This window comes from Halichoerus grypus, chromosome 1 (assembly GCF_964656455.1).
Source record: "Halichoerus grypus chromosome 1, mHalGry1.hap1.1, whole genome shotgun sequence".
NCBI classification, from domain to species: Eukaryota; Metazoa; Chordata; class Mammalia; order Carnivora; family Phocidae; genus Halichoerus; species Halichoerus grypus.
This window is the reverse complement of record NC_135712.1, coordinates 132,837,815-132,856,829: the sequence shown is the minus strand read 5'-3', so window position 1 is coordinate 132,856,829 and position 19,015 is coordinate 132,837,815. Positions and strand designations below refer to the sequence as shown.

The window sequence follows — 19,015 nt, the reverse complement described above, 5'->3', positions numbered from 1 at the left end:
TTTCCTTTTTCTTCAATTTGGCTGGTCTCTTTATTAAGATCAGTAGTTATTTAGCTCTGCTTTTAAATGTAATAGTAGCTACCATTTTTAAGCACTTAGAATATTCCAGATACTAAGCCAAACTGCTAAGTGGATTATCTCATTTTATTATCAAAACAACACTGGACTACTAAAAGACACACCTAATTTATTTATTTATTTATTTATTTTTTTAAAGATTTTATTTATTTATTTGAGAGCGAGAATGAGACAGACAGAGAGAACATGAGAGGGGGCAGGATCAGAGGGAGAAGCAGACTCCCTGCTGAGCAGGGAGTCCGATGCGGGACTCGATCCCGAGACTCCAGGATCATGACCTGAGCCGAAGGCAGTCGCTTAACCAACTGAGCCACCCAGGCGCCCCAAGACACACCTAATTTAACACATCCAGAAAAAGGACTCTTGATTCTCATGCACTTCTAAAGCTGCCTCCCTCGTGGTCCTGCCCGACTTTATAGATGGAGCTACCATCCTTTCCATTGCTCAAGCCAAAATCCTAGACATCGGGTTCATTTCAAGTCCTGCTGCCTCCACACTCCTAACATTGCCCCAAACTGGCTAGTCTCCCCCACCCCACTGCCATCACCCTCATGCAAGCCACCATCCGCTTTCTACCCACACTGCAGTAACTTCAACTGGCTCTCTTTTCTTTCTCTTGCACAATTTACTCTTCTCAAAGCAGCCAAAGGGGATGCTTTAAACACAAATCTTATCTGAATCCATCTGAAACAGCCCAGATGCCCAACAGCAGGTGAACAGATGAACAAACCGGTACATCCATACAGTGGAATACCTCTCAGCAATAAAAAGAAATTAACCACTGACACATGCAACAAGGATGAATCTCAAACATATCATACTGAGTGAAAGAAGAACAGTATGTACTGTGTGGCATCATTTATATGAAATGCTAGAGTATCAAAACTAGTATATCGTGATACAAAGTAGATCAGTGGTTACCTCTGAGGGTGAGGCATTTGAATGGCAAGCAGCATTAAGGGAACTTTCTAGGGTGATTAAAATGTTCTGGGTCTTGATATGCATTTGTTGAAAATGATCAGAAATGGAAATCAAATCATTTCACTGTGTGAAAATTATACATACTCGGCCATCTGGCCCCATCTACCTCTCACTTCATCTCCTACACTTGTCCCCTTGCCCCCCATCTAGCCACAAGGGTAACCTGGCCACCCTCAAGCATGCCAAGCCATTTCTGCCCCAGAGTCTTTGCACTCCCCACCTGGCACTCTCTACACACACACACACACACACACACACACACACACACACACACACACACCCTCCCCACCCCCAATGGCTAGCTTCTTGTTGTCATTCAGGCCCCAGACTGTGTCCCATCCACAGAGAGACCTTTTTGGGCACGTACTGGAAGGACTCCCCAGGCACTGTCATTTACTTCTCTGTTTTCATTCTCTGTGTGGCATGTGGCACTTACCACTTTCTGTTATTTTCTTGTTTACTGTCTGCTTCTGCTACCAGAAGCAAGCTCTGCAAGAGTAAAAACCCATCTGTCACTGTGTCCCCAGCATCTAAATCAATGCCTGGCACATGATATAACTGTTTGTTGAATGAATGGATAAAGTTGACAATATCATGCTCTCCATTTTACAGCTATGAAATCTGAGGCTTGTAAAGGGTAAGTAATCTCCCCATGGTCACAGAGCAAGAAAGCAGCACGTCAGGATTCAAACCCAGGCAGTCTGTTCCCTGGGTCCACGTTCCAAAGCACTCTGATGTCTTGCTCCCTTCACTTTTGCTTCTCTGTTGTTTTATACTATTCGATCCACCTAGGCTGAGCCTCTCTCCTACACTTCTACCTGCCCCCAGCTCATAATGGTTTTTCTCTGTGCTGACTTCATGCTTGATTATTCCCTCGAATCTTTCTTTCCCTCTATACCTGTCTCCCCAGCAAGATGAGGGGCTCCTTGTGGCTTTCACTTCCTTTTGTCACTCACCACCCACCAGGGCAGAGCCTGGGCACAGGCACCTAACCAATACTCGTGGATGTGTTCCCTTGGAGGTGGGGTGAGTCAGGTAGTCCTTCCTGTGGGTATGTGCAAATCCTGGGTTACATGACTCACTTTGCTATTTCAAAGTAATGCTGACCTTGGCGTCCTTGGCATTCTGCCATCCAGTTTCAACACCAGCTTGTTAGAGCTAATGCAAATTAGAGCTGCCACCATCAGTCACTATGATACTACTCAAGTCTCATCCCTGTACTTCTGGAATCTCCTGCATACCACAGAAGCCTCACAGAAGGCTGCACAGGCCAAGAGCATGCAATGATGGGGGCTTCCTAGGAGGGTGGAAAACTAATGGAAGCATCCCCACATGTCCTGCCCTGAGGTCACTGAAGAGATTACTCAAAGCCTCCTCCTAAAGTTAGGGGGCGTATCATTCCAAAAGGATCATTAGAGACATTATTCACACTTTTTTGTGAAATACATGCATTCATCTCCGGATTAAAAAAATAATAAGCCTGTGTCTGGGCTTCTGGGTACAAACAGAAGAACATATCAAAGAAAGCCCATGGTAACCTTTAGTTTTAAGCGGGCAGCAAAGCAACAAAAAATATAAATAGTAGTTAGAGAACATGTCTTTGTAGGTGATTTTTTTTCTAGTTCACGAACACCATAGAGACTTTTAGAATACATGGTAGGGCCTCTTTTTCACTTCATAGGTGTTTGGTTTTGTTTGGTTTTTTGTTTAAGATTTTTTTGTTTATTTGAGAGTGAGCGAGAGAGAGCAAGCATGAGCAGGGGAGGAGTAGAGGGAGAAGCAGAAGCAGACTCCCTGCTCAGCAGGGAGCCCGATGAGGGGCTCAATCCCGGGACAACAGGATCATGACCTGAGCCGAAGGCAGACGTTGAACCGAATGAGCCACCCAGGTGCCCCTCACTTCATAGGTTTTAACTCCACTGTCTCACAATACAATTCCCGTGTGAGAATTTACTTCCAATTTGCAGAAGAGGAAACGGTGGTCAGAGAAGTTCACATAATTCACTCAGAGGAGGATTAAAAGTGGGTGTGACTCTCCTTGTTCTATCTTGTGGAAATCCAGGCCACCCGGCAAGTGCTGAAGGTCACCAGGTCTGCTGTGAGCACACAAGGAATGGCACTTAGCGACAGAGTCAGAAAATGCTGTTCCAGCTCCAGCTCGGGGCTGCCCTGCTCCTGGGACCACGAGACTTTGGGCATGTTTCTAAATCTCTCTGAGCCTGTTACCTTGTCTCTACAACACAATTTCCTTTCTTCCAATCTCACAAAGTCTGTGAATATGAAATTTACTGTGAATATGAAATTACCCATTTATTCAACAAATATGTGTTGAGCACATACTATGTGCAAAGCACAGTCAGTGGACCTGGGATATGAAGTGAACCAAAGTCCCTGCTTCAAGGAACTTCTGTCCCAAAGGAAACAATATGATATATATATGATTTCCAAGTGTTGAAAAATGCAGTAAAGGAAAACAAAACAGGTAACCTTAAAGAGTGATGGGGTGCTGCTTTTTTGACAGGGCGTGGCCAGAAGGCTTCTCTGAAAAGTTGGCATTTGAGAACAGACCAGAATGAGGCTTGAGAATAAGCCACACCAATACCTGGAGAAGAAGAGTGTGCAATGCAAGGGGTATCAGCATGTATAATTAAATGCCAGAGATGAAAGCAACTCAATATTATACAGATTCAAGGGGCACCTAAGTGGCTCAGTCAGTTAAGCGTCTGACTCTTGGTTTCGGCTCAGGTCATGATCTCAGGGTCCTGGGACTGAGCCCCCCCACACTGGGCTCCACGCTCAGCAGGGAATCTGCTTGAGATTCTCTCACTCCTTCTCCCTCTGCCCCTCCCCTGTGTGTGTGCACTCTCTCCCTAAAAAAAATAAATAAATCTTTAAAAATATAGAAAGATTCAATTCTACTTCAATTGTGATGAAAGGTGATGAATTGTCATAAGGAATTTAGACAGGAGCTACCTAAGCAGAAATTTAAAGCAGCCCATGGAAATAAATGTAGAGTAGATAAATGGCAGTAAGTATAATGTAACACCCCCATGTACACGTGCACACGAGTAAAAAAGACAAAAATCCTGTGTTAAATACATCAATTACAGAACAGATTACTTCGTAAGTGTATAGTCCATATGATTCCATTAAATAATAAGCTTACATATTTCTCAGGAGTTTTCAAGGATGAGCTGTTATGCCAAAACTGTGTTTTGAGTAATAGAGTAAATCTGTGCTCCTCACTGCCTCTCCTGGAAAGAGGTGGCCTCACACTTCTGGGGACTGGGGATGTGGGTGGAAGGAGGGTGAAGGAGAATGATCTCTTACCTGCATCTCCAGCCCCTAGGCCAACAACACAACACAGAGGTGTCAATGCGTACCGGCGCTTTAGGTGCTGGGTTGGAGCCAGCCTTCTAGAAACCCTGCCACAGCTCCCAACATGTATGGTTCTGCCTGGCTTGCAGGATACAACATATAATTCTAGGCATCTTCCAGAACCAAGGATGTGAGACAGCAGAGCTTCACACGGATATTCACCAGGAAGGACTGACCAATAGAGACTCCAGAGGCGGAGGAACTATGCAGGCTGGGCATTCTATCAGCTGTGACGTCCGTCACAGGCCCCCAGCACCCACCTCCCTAACGTTCTGCCCCTCCTCCATCCCAATGCTTATCTACAGCCCTCCTTGGTTTCTTGTCCCCATTCCTGCCCTCATGGGTTCTTCCCTATATTCCAAGAACTTTCACATATGCTAAATTCTGAAATAGCAAATTCCCATCTTTTCTTTAAAGATTTAATTAAAATTCATTTTATGAAGTTGTCCACACCCAACGACTTCCATCCTGAAAATGGCTGACAATTTTTAAGCTCGTTTTTACTTTAAGAACATGTGTCTTTACAAACTACTACCTGCAGCAACATGGATGCAGCTCACGCACATCACGGGAGTGATAAAAGCCAGGTGCAAAGAACGCAGGCCACATGATTCCGTTTATGTCAAGTTTAAGAAAAGCAAAAGCAATCTCTACTAATAAAACAATAAGGGTTACCAGAGGTGGCGAGGAGGCACAAGGGGGCCTTCAGAGGTGCTGAAGATGCCCCACAGCTCTGAGTGGCAGCTGCACGGCCGCGTGCCTCTGTAAAAATTCATCGAGCTATATATGCTTATGATATGAGCACTTGACTGTCTGCATAATAAAATTAAGAAAAAAATGACTTTCCTCTGAATTGTGCTGAAACACTGCTGTGTGTGCAGTCTTCCGCGGAGCTGTTTTGGGACTTCTAAACGTCCAAGACAGTCAATTCCTTACCTCTCTGGCACATCTGGCACCTTCCACAGCCTGAGTACTTATCACTTTCATCTTCCTTCAACAAGGGATTCTAATGGGCCAGCACAGTGACCACTCTTGATTGTCAGCTTTAAAAGAATCAGGGGCATGCATCTGTCTGTCCTAGCCCGGTAATAAAAAACGCTTATTTTGTTTGCTTTATGGCCTGCACAGTTTCAATGAACTAGAAAAGCCTTTGAACATACCTCACAATAGGAGTAACAATAAACATCAAATGAGAGCCATGGAACGCGTGGAACAAAATCGTCTCTGTAAGCCACTGAGAAGACCATCGCCTCCACCCCACATGAGAGTTTGGAAAGGGGATGCACAATCGTGCACTGGAAAGAAAATCTACTACGTGGGCCAGCTCTTCCCTGAGCAGCCACTGCTGCTGAGGAAGTTGCTTAACCTCTTTGGGTCTCAGTTCCCGGCTAGTAAAACGACCTTCCTTACCTTCCTCTTGCCCCAGGTAGAAGCAGCAAATGACACCAGGCGTAACACTGTGGCAAAACACTATCAACAAAACTGCTGAGACCGTGGAAAGTTTCCAAAAACAAACTAAAACAGACATACGTGGGCTACCTGTATTCCTAGAACTTTCACATATGCTCACCTACTCCATCTTCACAGTAAGTCGATGAGGTGGCGCCCTGACTCCCACTTCCCCATGCAGGAAACCGAACCCCAAGGCTGTTACGTGGCTGCCCAAAGGCACCCAGCACGGAGGGAGAGGGAGGAGGACTCTCCAGGTTTGCTCCAGTAGCCGGCCAGTCCGCGCGCCTCCTGTTCTGCCACAGGTGCTTTGTGTTTGGATCACGTTAGGAGTAGGAAACCATTAAGAGTAAGAAACCGTTGACAACCATTCCCAAATACCCACCTTCCTCTCCTGGAGAGAGGAACAAACCAAATCAGAAGCCACTGAGCCTTGGAAATCCAAAAGTTTTACTGGCACTGCACACAGTATCCAAAGCTTTCAACTGAGAAGCAGATGTCCAAGGTACCTCACATGAAACTCTATGTTTTACCCTCAACATTCCCTATGATGGGTTAGACCTGTGGATTTACCTGACAGAAACAGAATTAAATCCTGCCTATGTGGACAGGTAACCAGGTTTAAATCTGTTCAGTGGTTTTAAAAAAACAAAACAGACAAAATAAACCAAAAAAAAAAAAAAAATCAAAAAACAACACACCAGCACGGCATCACCAAATGCTATTTGCAAGCACATGCTTCCTAAAACAAAACACTCCTCAGCAGATTTTTGTTCTCTTTTGCCCTGTAAACTACTTTCTCAGTTACATAAAACTGCAAATTGCAATCTGAAGGCTTTGCAGGCTTGAATTTCCATCTTCCCTGAAAGTTTATGAAGAAACAATTAAATCTGGTCATCTTTCTCTCGGGCTTTTTGTATTGTGCCTGCCAAATGAAATATTTTTCCTATGTGTGCCTGGCTCCATGATATCGCCTCTTAGAGAAGTCACATGAACTAACTGTATGCTATAGATTTATGTGGCTAAAGACCACTCTTTTAAAAACACTGTATCTACACCGCTCCATGTTTGTGCTTTGCTGTAACAATACTCCTTATCTGATGAAGTCTCCAAAAAGATATTTTTAATTTGGTTTCTGTTTGCAAACTGTGAATGCATACAAAGTATCACCTTAAAAAGGCGCCCAGGGCAGGAGAAAAGTCTTTAGGGAGACGGAAGAGGTATAAGAACTGAACTGTAGTGATGGACGCATATCTGTACACCTTTACTCAAAAGCATCTGACTGCACACTTACAGCTGGTGACTCTTATGATCTATAAATTATACCGTAATAAAGCTGTTTAGAAATATGCCCCATGATTCACCAGGTGACATTTTTCAGGTTTCAAGTGTTATGCAAATTAACCTTAAAAGCATTAATTTTTCCTATGCTGCAAATGTATTCACGGTATTCACGGTCAATACAATTTTCCTCTAAAACAGGGTTTCTCAACTCTAGCACTACTGTCATTTGGGACCAGATAATTGTTGTGCAGTCTATCCTGTGCAGAGTGGGCTACTTAGTAATATCCTGGGCCTCTACTCACGAGTTGCCTGTAGCACTTCCTCCCTCACATTGACAATGACCAAAAAATGCCTCCAGACATCGCCAAAAATCCCCCAGGCGGGGGGGGGGGGGGGGGGGGGGGGGGGGGGCACGGCTCCTAGGTAAGAGCAACTGCTCTAGATTTTGACAGTTGAAAGAGAAATTTGCTCTCTGGAGGAGTGACTGACGAACACAAACAAAGGTGTTGGGGGCTCTCCCCAACTTTAAGACTTGCTCTAGGGCCCCATTCACCAGCTCCTGGCTGGTAGGTTGGATAATTTTTCTCTGCCTCTGTCCTCTGCATATTCTACAATCAGTGTTACTTTTAGATTATCAACCATTATTTTTTAAGTGAAGCCTAATTTTATAGCCCGAGTCACTCTCCAAGTATGGCAGTCGGCCCAGAATCGAAGCAACTGGCTTATCCATAAATGCTCTGTGGCCACTGACTCTGACAGACAATGCAGCAATTACATTTACCCAGCATTAATCCAACACTTTTAGGTTCCAGGAACTTTGGAGGACCCTTTCTCTTTTAACTTCAAGGGTGAAGTTATGGTCTCCATTTTATAGAGGAAGTAATCAAGGCTCAGAGAAAACCGAAATGACTTGTGCCCAGGGTCACACAAGTGGCAGAGCTGAGATTTGAGATTCTCTAAATCCCACGTTCTTTCCTGACTTCCACCTTAACAGTGTACTCCCTACTCTGGGCTGCTGTAGGGGCTTACCACGGGCCAGACACCCAGCTGGATGCCTCGTACATATTAGCCCAGTTTAAATCCTCCCTGTTATGCAATGAGACAGTATTATTATTCCTACTTTACGGACAAGGAAATGGAGCCTGAGGTAAAGTCACTGTCCAAGGTCACAGTACTGGATATCCTCAAGTCTGAACTCAGAAGCACATGCTCTTGGCCACTGTATCATACTGCTTCCTTTCACGTATAAATGGCCTGTTTCATTAGGAAGAGTCAGTGGGCTTTTTTAGTAAATTATTATATTAAATTCAAGGACATTGAGATTTGGCCTACTCATACATTTACTTAAGTTTCTTCTATAACACTAAAAACTCAGTCCTGTGGACACCTGTGAGAAACTTAGAAATGTACTGTGTGAAAGAAATCCCTCTACCCCACTGTCAAGAAGCAGTCAGGCTAAAATTTCACTACTACTATCCTTAAGAGCTAATCATTTCCTCAGCTTTCTCTTCTCTAGTTCATTCACCCAATCAATAACCACATCACTTAGAATCTATTCAGAGACAAACACATATCAAATAATCACACAATTAAAAATTGTGATAAAAGCACTACGAAGGAAAAGTAAGCACAAGGGGGTTCCAAACAATTTATATTGGGAAGTCTGGCCAAGCAGGTAAAGGAAATGCAAGGAATGTGAGATGTGCAGGAAGAGTTGGGAGTTAATTTGAAAGGGAGTCAGGAAGAGCTTTCAGTCCCAGTAAACAGTATGTGCAAAGGCCCTGAGGTAGAAGGGAACCATGTATGCAAGGCCCTGAAAAGGGGCCAGACACAGCAGTGGTAAGGCCCTGCAGCAAAGAGAAATTAAGGGTCCCAAGTAGAGTACAACATGGTCAGATCTACATTTTTAATGATTACTCTGTGTCACACAGAAGCAAAGTGACTCTCTGAAGCAACCTTTGCCAGAACATAGTTCAAAGAATTCTACCCGGATCCGGCAAAACAAGTTTGTTTGTTTCTTCTTTTTTCTTCTCTCCAGGGTGTGGCATACCACCCGGGCTGCGAACTAGCTCCCTCCTCCTCCTGTTTCGTTTGTGAAGTTTAAAGGCCCGATCTTTTATCAGGTCTGGGACCTGTTTTTCTTTTAATAGCCCCCAGTAAACTACTCACCTCTTTCCGGGTCCCTCCTCATTCTCTCACCTCTCCACTCCCTCCAATTATGCCAAGGGGCCCATGAGTGACAACAGGTCCTTTTGGGGCTTTCTTAGGTGAAGGATAGAGACAAGCTGAGAAAGAACCACAGATCTGCTCTCTCACACTCCCCTCACACCCAACCAAGTACAGTTTCAAAAAAAAAAAAAAAAAGGGCAAATCTGAGAGAACGTCACTCCCCAGGTTAAAATTCCCAGACTCTGCAATGCCTTCTTGGCCACACACATTGCCCCCCAGCCTGGTGGCCTCAGCCAATGCAGCTAGCTCCTGCTGGCCCAGCTCCAAGCTTTCACAAGTGCTTTCAGTTTCTCCACTGCAAGAAGCTTCACGTCACCCCACCCTGCACTGCCAAGAGCCCTTAGCACCCACTGACACTTCCTCCAGGAAGCCATTCCTACCGCACCCATGCTCCAGCCCAAGAACTGCCCTCCCCTGAGTTCCAACACTACCCTAAGAAAGCAGGTTTTTTTCACATCATTGTACACGGTTCACTGCCTACCTCCCCAGGCCCCAAACACACGCATGCACGTGCGTGCACACATACACATACACTCAGTAGCTCCAGGAGAGCACATTCTGGGTGTCATGGCCCCAGCATCTAGCACAATGCCTGGCACCTAGTTGGGACCCCTCTAAATATTTACTGAATGAATATTAACTGAAGTAACGAGCAAATGAAAATGGACACTTCCAGAGTCTCCCAGGAGCAGAAAGCGAGGCCTTTAATGAGAATTTTCCCTTCCTAAAAGTCTGATTGTGAATGTGACCATGAAAGACGCAAAGTCACAAACATTAGAAAAGAGGCTACATCTCATTCTCAGAAATCTGAAAGGATAAAAAAAAATATCAATGGAGGGCACATAACAGGCTCATGGTTTTTGGGACCAAAACTTCAGGGAAGTTCTCAGGTTTTAGGGCAACAGTAGGCGGCTGGGAGAGAAGGTGTTCATGATGGGCACCCAATAAAAAGCCAGGACAGGGGGCGGCTGGTTGGCTCAGTTGGTTAGGCGACTGCCTTCGGCTCAGGTCATGATCCTGGAGTCCCGGGATTGAGCCCCATGTAGGGCTCTCTGCTCAGCAGGGAGTCTGCTTCTCCCTCTGACCCTCACCCCTCTCATTCTCTCTCTCTCAAAAATAAATTTAAAAAAAAAAAGCCAGGACAGAAACGCTGACAGTTCCTACACGAACCCATTCCGGCTCCTGAACGTCAGGTACACCACGTAACTGAGCTTGTTTTCAATTCAGGGCACAGTTCTCCCTTCTGCCTACTATACTCCAGGTCTTGTTGCCATTAGTCTTATGTCCTTTATAACCACCTCCTGGCCCTTCACCCTTCTCTTTTTTTTTTGCAGTCCTTCAAAAATACCAACCATGTATTGCCCTCAGAGGAGGGCAGTTTGCTTTCTTGGCTGAATTCGAAAGGGATTAATAATATATTGCCCAGGTCTGAATTAGGGACTTGCTACTTGAAGTGTGGTCACTGGACCAGCATCACATCAGCTGAGAGTTTGTTAGAAATGCAGAATCTCAGCCCCACCCGAGACCTACGGATTCAGAATTAGCACTGAAACAGCTCCCCAGGTGATTCCTATGCACCTTAAAGTTTGAAGAGCCCTAGAGCCAGATCCTACATTCGTTCAGCAAATATTTAGTAAACCCAAGTAGGGTACACCGTAGGCATTCAACATATACGTGAGGATGTGAATGGTGTGGGGAAAAGGGTAAGCACAGACATTCCACTGAGGTTGAGAAGCTCCAGTAAATACTAAAAACGGCATCACTGGGGAGAGAGGTTCCAGCAGGATTAATAATCTTTACTACATCAAAATTCAGAAGTGGCCCCTGCAGCTTGGTTGTGGGAATCTGGACTCTGGGAACTTGACCCTGTTTGCTGCAGGCCAGAGATATACATGGGAGGTGTGTGAGTGTCTCTTCCCCGCCTCAGCCACAGGCCGCAGGAGCTGACAAGGCCAAGTCCCCGCCCCCCTCAGCTGTCACCCTGTCAAAACAAAGCCGCTGCTGACAGCGCAGGGCCAGCCTGCCCCGCGGCCTCGGGCAATCCTCCCACCCCGGGAGCACGGCGCCCACATCTGGATCTGCAGCTGAAGGGCTACGAGGGGTCGAGAGCTGGGATGGAAAGGGGATGGCAAGAAACGCGCGTCCTCAAACTGAGCCATAGTGCCCGCCGCGCTGGGCTGTCACCTTGCCAAATCCTGTTTACACCTCGAGCAGCTGGGACAGCGTTTTAACTAAACAAGTAATAATACAATAATGACGGGGCTGTCACCGCGCGCAGCAGCGCCTCCGCCCTCAGCCTAGGGAGCCGGGAGCTCCCGGACCCTCGCCTCGGGCTGTGCCCACGTTCCCACCCCGCGCGTTCCGCCCCCTCGATCTCCCAAAGCGCTGGGAGTCCTGAAGCCAATTTCACTCTCACTCCCTTCCACTCAGCTCCTCCCAATGGGACATGGAGAGAGAACGGAAGAAGACGGGGCGCTCAGATCCCCCCAGAAGAGGTTTCCTTGGCCCTGGGACGCTCGCCACTTAGTAAGCGCGGCTCCACTCTCTGAAAGGTGCCTCTGGCGAACTCCTACAGAGCAACAAAGCCCCAGGGCAGCCCAGGAGCGCAAACGCATTCTTCCAAAGGGGAAGAATGAAAGGCTCCCGATCTGAGCGATCCCCTCCGTCCAACCCAACAGGACTCTTGTCCGAGAAGAAGCTAATTGGGCGCGGGCGACAGCAGCACTTCCGCGGTGCAGCGGCCCCAGGCGGGAGGCGGGAGTCGGGAGGCGGGGGCGGGGGGTTAGAGGGGGAGGGGGCGGGGGTCCCGCGGGCAGGGCCCTAGCCCCCCTGGGCGGCCCGGGAGCGGCGAGCGAGTACCTTGCAGGCGGAGTACACTCCGAGTTTCTCCAGTTTCTTGGCCCGCGGAGCCGAGCGCAGTTGCGCCTTCTTCACGGCGATCCGGGCCGAGCCGCCGCCTCCTGGTCCTTCGGCCGTGCCCGCCGCCGCCACTGCCGTCGCCGGTCCGCAGGCGCCCGAGCCCCCGGCGGCGGCGGCGCACGGGGAGCCCTGCGGCGGCGCGGGCGGCGGCGCGGGGGGCTGCGGGGGCAGCGCCCCGAGCCCGGCCCCTGCCCCGCCGCCGCCCGGCCCGGCCCCGCCAGCCTCGGACATGCCGCCCCGGAGCACGGCAGGAGGCGCCGAGTGTCAGGCGCCGCCGCCGCCGCCGCCACCGCCGCCAGGGTCTCCCTCTCGGGCTCTGGTCGCCGGGAGAGCGAGACCCTCCCCCCACGCCCTCCCGCCCCCTTCGCCCACCCCCCCTCCCCGCCCCCGCCCTCCCCCGCGCGCGCCGCTCGCTGGGCTCGCTCCGGCCGCGGCCCGCGCGCTGATGGTGGCGGCGGCGGCAGCTGCTCCCCCAGGAGGGAGGGGACTAGCGGCTCCGCTGCCGCCGCCGCCACTGCACACGCCCTCCCCCGGTTCTGCTCCCCGGGGTTCTACTCCGCGCCCCGGCCGCGGACATGTTCCTGGGGGCTGCGGATTGGGGGTGCGGGCCGGCGGGTCCCAACCTTTCGGTGTGTGTCGGGCCCGGGCGGCCCCCCCTCCCCCGGCCTCCTTCCCGCTGCCCGCGGGGTTTGTGCCCCCCCCCACCCCCGCGCCTCGGCACCTAGCGCTCGCCCGCCAGGGGGCGAGGCCAAGCTCTGGGTAAGGAGGAGGGAGGGGGTGAGGGTGGGGGTAGGGGGCTGGAGCCCAAGCACCTGCTGGCCGCCTCCATCTCCGCAGCCCCCCCCCAGCCGACCCCCGCTCTCCCGAACGAGGCAGAGCCTCCCAGTTATTTGTTCTTCCACTCTATTCCACCCTCTCCGAACAGAGACAACTTCCTCCACCCTAGCGGGAGCCAGAGGAAAAAAAATATTTTTGAAAAGAACCCGTCCAAGCTAATCCTTTTCTTTGTTGCTAATTCACCAAAATAAAGGCGTAATGTTTTCTATTTCTCTTTTTAAATACTTTTCTGTGCAAGTTTTTTTAAATTAAGAACGCTTTCTTCCTACAGCAGTGTCTGGATCCCATCTGCTGGAGGATAAAAAGACTTAATATTTTCTGTAATTTTTGTTTAAAAGCACTGGTAGTTAAAAAGAACGGTTGTCTAAAAGCATTGTCAAAATGAAAGCTATTCGCAGTGGGAAAAGTTTGAATACAAAAAGTTTGTTAATAGGGCTCATCTCTGCGTGGTGGGATTATAACCTTGCTATTTTCTTTTATATAATGTTCCATAGTTTTCAAAATTGATATCGCTAGCATTCATATTAACCATGAAAAAAATTTAAGCAGCATCCAAAAGAATGAGTGTTGATTTTGGCTTCACACTTAAAAAATTAAAAAAAAAAAAAAACCTCGACTCAGCGTTTTCTGTTGAAAACTGTCGTTTTCATTGTTGATGACAATGAGGAGGGTGGTGTTTAGTAAGGTGGAGTGCACATTCCAGTTTTTCATTTGAAAGTTGTGCACTCTTGGCCTTTCTAAAACAGTTTTTAAAAGCCCAACGCTATTTCTCAGGGCTCTTCACAAGTGCGTGCTTTTGTAATATGAGTCATAATTTTTGTGTAATATGGGTCATAATGTGCGTATTATCAAATTCTTTGCATGCCATGTAGCTCTCTGCCAGAGATGCCTTAAGGAATGTGCTTTTCCCTGGAAACGTTCCCCTTGCCATCCCGTTTTTCCAGTTAATTTTCTCTCTCTTTTTTTCCAGATTCTCTGTGTTCTTTTGACTTTTAATGCAGAGTGATGTTTTAAAATGAAAAATAAAGTTTGTTTATCTAAACAGTGACATTAGACAGCACAAAAGGAAATAGCCTCTCCCAACTTGAGTCTAGCCTGAAGAGGGGCGGGGTGGGAAATGGCAGACTCTGGTCAGGTTCCATCAGGACAGTCTCTTGCGTGATTGGTATGCTTCACTTTAGCACTACTCCTCTCTCCTGCTTCTACTGAGGTTTTGCAGATTATTAGCCATTCTCACCACACCAGGATGGGAATCTTAAAGGCTATGATCCCCAGATCAAAGTCTAACATCATGATGGCAGCAGACATTGATAGGGGTTTGGGTTCCATATGCAGGAGTTTGTCAAACTTATGCAATGGTCCACTTGAGATCTGTGCATTTTACTGGATATAGATTTCCCTCAAATATTTTTTAAAAGTTACAATATTAAACTCCAGTTAATGGTACTCATGCTGAAAGTTTAGGGGTACAGTGTCATGATATCTGCAGCTTGCTTATCAAAAAATAAGATAAATCGGGGCACCTGGGTGGTTCAGTCAATTAAGCGTCCGACTCTTGATTTGGGCTCAGGTCATGATCTCAGGGTGGTGGGATCCAGCCCTGCAACCAGCTGTGCACTCAGCGGGGAGTCAGCTTGAGGATTCTCTCCCTCTCACCCTGCCCCTCCTCCTGCATGCCCTCTCTCTCAAAAATAAATAAATAAGTCTTTAAAAAAGTAAAAAAAAAAAATTCTCTCTATCCCTCTTCCTTTACCCCTCCCCCCTCTCCTTCCCTCTCTAAAAAATAAATTAGGGCACCTGGGTGGCTCAGTCTGTTAAGCATCTGCCTTCGGCTCAGGTCATGATCCTGGGGGGCTCCCTGCTCAGCGGGGAGTCTGCTTCTCCCTCTCCTCCTACCCCTCCCCCTCCCCCTGCTCTTGCGCACACACTCTCTCTCGTTCTCTCTCTCTCAAATAAAAATCTTTAAAAAATAAAAAAATTTTAAAAATTAAAAAAAATGAATTAAAAAAATTAAAAAAATAAAAATAAAAAAATTTAAAAAAAACTGTGAATGGTCAAATAGGCAGATGAACAGATTAGGTGATAAAGCAATCAGTAAAATGTTAATAATGGAATCTAGGTAGTGAGTGTAGGAGTGTTCACTGGGCAGTTCTTTCAATTTTTCTGTATGTTTGAAATTTTCCATAATAAAATGTTGGGGGAAAACCCCAGCTTTAATATTAACTCACCCATCACCTCACCTCTCCACAGCCAGCCTCAGAATTCGGGAGGCAGGCTATTTCCAGAATGTTTTGAAGCAGAAGAAAACAAACTCATTTCAGTCCATCCTGAAAACCATCACTGTCTGAATGGTGAATGGCTTGTGACATCAACTGAACATTATTTTTCATTATTTCCCTGCTCAGAGCACCCAGATGACACACTGCCTTAGGCTGCAGGCCCACAGTTTCAAGGCCTATTCAAAGTGTGTTATGAATACCAGGCAGGGACATTTCAAGGGCAAAGGATTCAGGAGGCTTGTTGCCTCTTCATAATCAGATTGTTGTGAGCATTCAGTAAGTTCCTGGGTGCAGAGCCCTTTTACGAAGTGAGTACCAAGACAATAAAAGGCAATGTTTTGGTTTATATTTACAACTGTGAAAGGCTTTCAATCTAAAATGGAACCAGAGGAGGGCGCCTGGCTGGCTCAATTGGTAGAGTATGCGACTCTTGATCTCCAGGTTGTGAGTTTGAGGCCCACGTTAGGGGTAGAGTTTACTTAATAAAATAAATAAAATAAAATGGAACTGGACTATATGCAATGGAGAATCTCACACATGCATCCTCAAAAGAACAGAATTTAAGAACTGAAGATGATTTCCTGTAAATGCCTGATTTATAGAAGACAAAGGCTTATCTCCTGACCAATGAACATGCACTAAGAATCTCTTCCCATCCTCAAGCCAATGAACTTAAATGCTTGGACCCTGGCTGGACTTTCTCCTTGCCCATAAATACAGCCCACCCCAAGCCCTCAATGGATTCACCTGTAGCTTGCTACAGCATCTGTTTCCTGAATGGCATTCCTTTGCTATTCCCAAAAAATTCAACTTCTGGTAATTTGAGCTTGCCTCAGTTTACCTCTTTATTGAGGCTAACACAATTTACTTAGGTAAGGAAGCCACAATTAGAAAATGAAGAGCTTGGGGAGTAGGAATTGTAGGGAGCAGTTTGACCACTGGAGTTTAATTCTGGCATATTAATACTATAGAATATTATGTTCCTGTTAAAAGAATGACCTTTATACAAATATAATAGCATAGACAGATATCCAAGAAGTACTGTTGAATGAACCCTGTACAGTTTAATACCATTTATATTAAAAACAGCCACACTGACCGGTAAGCCCAGTTTTGTATATGTTCAATGAGTGCAAAAGCAAGAGCAATGTTCAGAAAGATACATAGCAAACTCTTAAATGTACTTATCTTTCACTAGGCATCCTTGAGAATGAAACTGATTTTTCTTGGGATGCCTGGGTGGCTCAGCCGGTGAAGTGTCTGCCTTCGGCTCGGGTCATGATCCCAGGGTCCTGGGATCCAGCCCGCACCGGGCTCCTTGCTCTGCGGGGAGCCTGCTTCTCCCTCTCCCTCTGCCTGCCACTCCCCCTGCTTGTGCTCTCTCTTTCTCTTCCTCAATCTCTCACTCTCAAATAAATACAATCTTTAAAAAAATAAAATAAATAAATCAAAATAAAACAGATTTTTCTCATTTTTATATCCCTAGTTCCTCACTCAAAGTTCTTAGTAAGTACTAGTAGTCATCTCTACCTATAAATTCTATGTTCCATCTGTTCATATTTCTCTCCACGGCTATCATCTCTTGCCCAGACTACTAATAACAACTTCCTAACTGGTCTCTTTGCTTTTACCCTGGCTCTATCACAATCTCCTCTTCAAAAGACAGAGTTTTAAAACTGTAAGTACAAACCTGATCCCACAGTTCCCTGCTTGAAACCCTTTAATGGCTTCTCACAACATTTAAAATACAGTCTCAGGGATGCCTGCGCGGCTCAGTTAGTTCTGTGTCTGCCTTCGGCTCAGGTCATGATCCCAGAGTCCTGGGATCGAGTCCCGTATCGGGGCTCCACTGCTTCTCCCTCTGCCTGCCACTCCCCCTGCTTGTGCTCTCTCTCTCCCTCTGAAAATAAATAAAATTTTTTAAAAAATAAAATAAAATACAGCCTCAACTCCATCATCTGCTTGGCAAAGTCCAGCCTCTCCTAGCCCTTCCCCCAGGGAGTGGCAAGCTCCAGCCAAGCTCAGGAAGCTCTTTCCTGCAGGGGCCTTCCCATTGGCTACAGTGCCTGACGCCCTCCGACAGCACGGCTGCCCCCCCACCCCACCCCGGTGCATCTAGCACCCCTTGCTCAGACATGCCTTCTCATCTAAGAAAGGCAAGTTTTGTGACCATCTATTGTTCCTGCAACCCCCAGCACCTTTTCGCCGTATTCTTTCCTACCAAGCCGACACAGCTCCTGTAAAGCACCAACAAGCCTGAAGCCACAGGGAGATTGAAACTGTCCCCACGGAGGGCCCAGACTCCAAGGGCTTAGTCTGGATCAGGTGGTGGCTGAGCAGGTTTGGCCCAGGGTGGCGTCCTTTCTGGCACAGGCACCTGTTTTTAGAGATAGCAGCTTGATGATGACTGTAAAATAAAGACATGCCTTAGTGTGAAGCTCCTTGAGCCAACGTCCCCCTGGAAAAAGTGGCTGTAATGACTGGACATTTGTTTTCATAACCTCTAAAATAAATTTTTTCCTTCTAAGGAAAAATTACTGAAAAACAATTATAAAATGATCCCTAAGGTTCGGAGACATAAATTATTTTTCCCTAGTTTTCAAGGGTTTATGCAATTAAATCCTCATTTCTTTTTTAAAAAAAAAAACTTTATTTATTTGACAGAGAGAGAGACACAGCGAGAGAGGGAACACAAGCAGGGGGAGTGGGAGGGGGAGAAGCAGGCTCCCCGCTGAGCAGGGAGCCCGATGCGATGCGGGGCTCTATTCCAGGACCCCGGGATCATGACCTGAGCTGAAGGCAGACACTTACCGACTGAGCCACCAGGTGCCCCTTAAATCCTCATTTCTACAATGAGCCTTAGACTTGCCCCAAATACCATTAGTGCCATCTTATTCATTTTTATTTTTAATTTTTTTTTCTTTTTAATTGTTCTTAATAACAACTTTCCATATTTAATATGAATAGGCCTAAATGTGTTTGGCCGAGCACTGCCCTTGTAAAAAGAGGTTTTTTTCCCCATTGTCACTGTTTTTTGTCTTAAATTCTAACACATATGTTTGTCAGCCTACCTACCATTTACAATAAAGGTACAAAGCAAGTAAAAGAAATGAAGACTTCTTTCTTCTGAATTCAGGCTAAGTGGCTGACTGCTTTTTTAGGGCAATATGTGAGTATCTATCTCTTTGAATAACTTGAAAATTATATCTAAAAAATCAAATTTAGAGGATACCCAACTGGCTCAGTAAGTTGAGCATGCGACTCTTGATCTCAGGGTTGTGAGTTTGAGCCCTACGGTTGAGGCTACTTAAAAAAAAAAAATCAAATTTTCAAAGAACCAAACTTTGGTATGACCTAAATTTTCTGTAACAATTTTCTGTATCTGAATAGAGGTATCCCCCCACTTTCAGAAAGTTCACATTCCAACCCTTCACTTTTATGAAAGACCTCAGTTAGTATGGTAATGGGCTTTTTTTGTAAAAGCAAAAAGCCTCTTCAGATTTCTTTCAGTTGGTGAAAACAGTTGCTGGGATATTTATTCTATTTTTTTAGTAGACTTCTTTTTTTAAAGATATAACATC

The 19,015-nt window shown here is 46.4% G+C and overlaps 2 protein-coding genes across 3 annotated transcripts in view; one reads left to right on the top strand and one right to left on the bottom strand.

The window, feature by feature from the left end:
* KAT2B (lysine acetyltransferase 2B) overlaps nt 1-12,564 on the bottom strand; it is a 97,616-nt gene extending 85,052 nt beyond the window's left edge. For both annotated transcript variants that reach the window (XM_036099149.2, XM_036099158.2), the window contains exon 1: nt 12,259-12,564. In XM_036099149.2, the coding sequence (XP_035955042.2) occupies nt 12,259-12,549 (291 nt within the window). In that variant the 5' untranslated portion in view covers nt 12,550-12,564. The remainder of the gene's footprint in view (nt 1-12,258) is intronic.
* Nucleotides 12,548-19,015, top strand: part of PP2D1 (protein phosphatase 2C like domain containing 1) — a 33,241-nt gene continuing 26,773 nt past the window's right edge. The window contains 1 exon segment of the mRNA XM_078059174.1: nt 12,548-12,618. Within this exon segment, the coding sequence (XP_077915300.1) occupies nt 12,548-12,618 (71 nt within the window).